At 33.6% G+C, this 3,490-nt stretch overlaps 1 protein-coding gene across 1 annotated transcript; it reads left to right on the top strand.

Annotated features, from left to right (window-relative positions):
• The first annotated feature begins 574 nt into the window (after positions 1-574).
• LOC108484093 (peroxidase 12-like) lies at positions 575-3,105 on the top strand. The gene is made up of 3 exons (XM_017787746.2): positions 575-868; positions 1,120-1,308; positions 2,360-3,105. Exons 1-3 carry the CDS (start codon positions 623-625, stop codon positions 2,972-2,974), a joined length of 1,050 nt encoding a protein of 349 aa, XP_017643235.1. The 5' UTR covers positions 575-622; the 3' UTR covers positions 2,975-3,105.
• The last annotated feature ends 385 nt before the right edge of the window (positions 3,106-3,490 follow it).

Here is a 3,490-nt window from a genome sequence, read left to right as displayed (position 1 = left end):
GGGTGAGAAATAAAGTTAGAAATGGCTTCATTTTTCCACACAGGTGTGTGTCTAGACCGTGTGTGACACACGGCCTAGTATATTGGAGTGTGGTTAGGTCGTGTCTAAGATCTATTCTACTTGTGACATAGCTAATTGTCCACTCAAGATTACTTATCAATCAGTTATAAAAAGAACAACCCAATTCAATTACTTATCAATCAATTTTTCATTGCATCCAAATAAAGTTCTTTTTATAACTGATATGATCCGACGTATCCTAAATATTATTTTAGGTATAAATCATTCTAGTAAAATCGATTTTGGCTGAAAAATTAAAATTTGTTCTAAAATTGTCTTAATTTGGTAATTTGTTATTTTTTTAATACCATTTTTGTAAAAAAAATCCTACTATTATGTTACTGATAAGGGAAAATGTGTTCACCACGTGCCATTTCCTGTTTCATTGATTATTCTTCGTCTTTGTCAAAATGTTTTCTTTTTTATTCTTCTTTTAAATCTTTACCTTGGACACGCGTGAAGAAAATGGGAGATATGTGGAAAATCGAAATAAAGAGATAAAGAATGGGCTATAAATCAGACTGTTGTGGTCTATCCAAAACACAAGAAACAACAAGTAGGCATGGCTAAAGCTACATCTTTTACTGCTTTCCTTTTGATGTCTTCTCTCTTTCTTTCTTCTTACTTTTCTGTCTCAAAAGCAGACAACCCCGCTCCCATAGTAAGTGGTCTCTCATGGACTTTCTACAAAACTTCATGTCCCAAAGTAGAATCCATTATTAGAAAACAACTGCAGAAGGTTTTCAAGAAGGACATAGGCCAAGCTGCTGGCTTGCTCCGTCTTCATTTCCATGACTGCTTTGTTCAGGTGCCGGTTAATTAATATACAGAGTCTCTTGGAGTGATAGTTATTGTATTCTGAATATTACTCACAGCTTGAGTTACGACTAAAAGAAGAAATATTGCTTCAAATCCTACCATTTTCAGTTTTCACTAACAAGAATCTGCTTCATTAAAAGATACTTTAATGTGGCTACAGTGAGTTGGTGAATGTTTAATGGAAAATTGAATATGATCAGGTCATGATTTATATATAATAATAATGAATAAAAATTGCAGGGATGTGATGCATCGGTGCTGCTAGATGGATCAGCGAGTGGACCAAGCGAGCAGGATGCTCCGCCGAACCTGACCTTGAGAGGATTCGAAATCATCAATGACCTGCGTGCGCGTGTCCACAAGGAGTGTGGAAGAGTCGTCTCTTGTGCTGATATCGTTGCTCTTGCTGCTCGTGACTCTGTTTATCTGGTATATTCTTTTACCACTCAATTTTCTTAAATATTTAAATTACTTCAACTTATTTGATTCTTCGAGTATACAAGTTTAGTATTAATTAAACATAATAAATAATTATTATTTTTAGAGATATATGGTAATGAAATTAAAAATATTATTCAACAATTAAATTTAAAGATCAAAATGGATTGAATTTTAATTTAATGTGAATTTGAATGTCATAAAAATATTTTTATATTTTATTTAAAAGTGAGAAGAGATTATATATTAAAGTAAAATAAAATTATATATATTTTACAAAATAAATATGAGTGAAGGTAATTGAAATAAATTTGGTTAAAAGCTTTATGATTTGAATATAGTATTTCAATTTATTGATTTATGGGTCTACTTGATAAAGGGGTTGCCAACTTGTTATCACTGTGAAAAGTCAACTTTTGGTGCGATAAAGCTTAAATTTATTAAAGATTAAAGTATGGAATAAATATATTTGTTATTTGATTTAATTTTTAATACGTTTTCTACATATCCCAGACCATCATTAACAAGGGTGATAACCATAATGAAAATTTTTAAATAATTACAGTCATTCCATTAAAATATATCCATTTTAAATCATAAAATTATAGATATTATCAAGTGAAATAATATATAATTAAATATATTATTTTATAATTAAAAATGTTAAAAGGTTAAGTAAATAGGTAAAGTTGGAGGTTAGGTTTCTTTTTGATAAATAGATAAATGATTTGATTTAAAAGATTTTCCTTTTTGCTTTGCCGCAATTAAAGAAACTTCTGCATAAACTTGTTATATTCACAAAATTATTAAATTAAATTAGATTTGTTTATACAAATCATGCATTGTACCAACAAAATCTCCTACTAAATTTTGATTGAATATGGTAAATCGAATTGGACTCTAAAAGAAGATAAACTCTCCTATTTTCTTTCATATTCAAAATGTTACATAAAAGAAATCGAATTTCATTCTAGGGAGCTCATAGATTACCTTACTTCAATCACAATGCTCTAATGATTTCCGTTTTTCTTGATTGCTGCAGTCTGGAGGTCCGGACTATGACGTGCCATTGGGAAGGCGAGATGGACTGAGCTTCGCCACAAGAAATGCAACATTGCAGAACTTGCCCGCACCCTTCGCCAATGCTGCCGCCATTCTCTCCAGTCTCGCTACCAAAAACTTTGACCCCACAGATGTTGTGGCTCTCTCTGGTGGCCACACCATCGGCATCAGCCATTGCAGCTCTTTCACCGGCCGCCTTTACCCTACTCAAGATCCCACCATGGATCAAACCTTTGCCAAAAACCTCAAGCATGTTTGTCCTACAGCAAATTCTTCAAACACCACGGTGTTAGATATAAGGACCCCTAACAAATTCGATAACAAGTATTACGTTGATCTCATGAACCGCCAGGGTCTTTTCACCTCCGACCAAGACTTGTACACAAATAGTAGGACCAGGGGCATTGTTACTAGCTTTGCTGTTAACCAGACTCTCTTCTTTGAGAAGTTTGTGGCGGCCATGGTAAAGATGAGTCAGTTGAGTGTCTTGACAGGCAAGGCCGGTGAAATTCGTGCCAATTGCTCCGTAAGGAATGCCAATAACAACTCCCTCTTAGCGTCTGTGGTGGAAGAGGAAGCCAGGTCTGAATTTTAAGGACTTAACATCTTAACTATGTTTTTGTATCACATCTTTTCTTTGTCGGTGTATTTGCTTGCTTAAGTTGGGGTGACGGGGTTTGTATCCAGTGTTAACTTTTAATAAAAGAATCCAAACTTTGATGAAAACCAGACCAAGTCTAAAATCAACCAGACAATGAGCTTTACAAATTAGAGCTCAAGTTAATAATAATTAGCTTCTAAGCTGCAGGGAGAATCTAACTTAATCCAGGCCTAACTTTGCACATCTTTGTTCTTTTATATAGATACAAGTAGTAATTGCAGCAGCTTAGATGTTGAGCACTCTGTACTGAACCTAATGCTGTCTAGAGGAAGTTGATTCAGTACGTATTTTATGTATATCCGCGTAAGTTCTCTCTTTGATATCCATACAGACGTGGCAATACAATAATTTTAGAATAAGTTGTATTGGTAAGATACATTATATTTCTAAAGAGATAACTTATATTTAAAATGAGAAGATGACGTTGGCAATGGAACATCTTAAAAGAAT

This window comes from Gossypium arboreum, chromosome 6 (assembly GCF_025698485.1).
Source record: "Gossypium arboreum isolate Shixiya-1 chromosome 6, ASM2569848v2, whole genome shotgun sequence".
Lineage (NCBI taxonomy): Eukaryota > Viridiplantae > Streptophyta > Magnoliopsida > Malvales > Malvaceae > Gossypium > Gossypium arboreum.
Note: the sequence above shows the minus strand (reverse complement) of the source record. Positions and strands in the feature narration are given on the sequence as shown.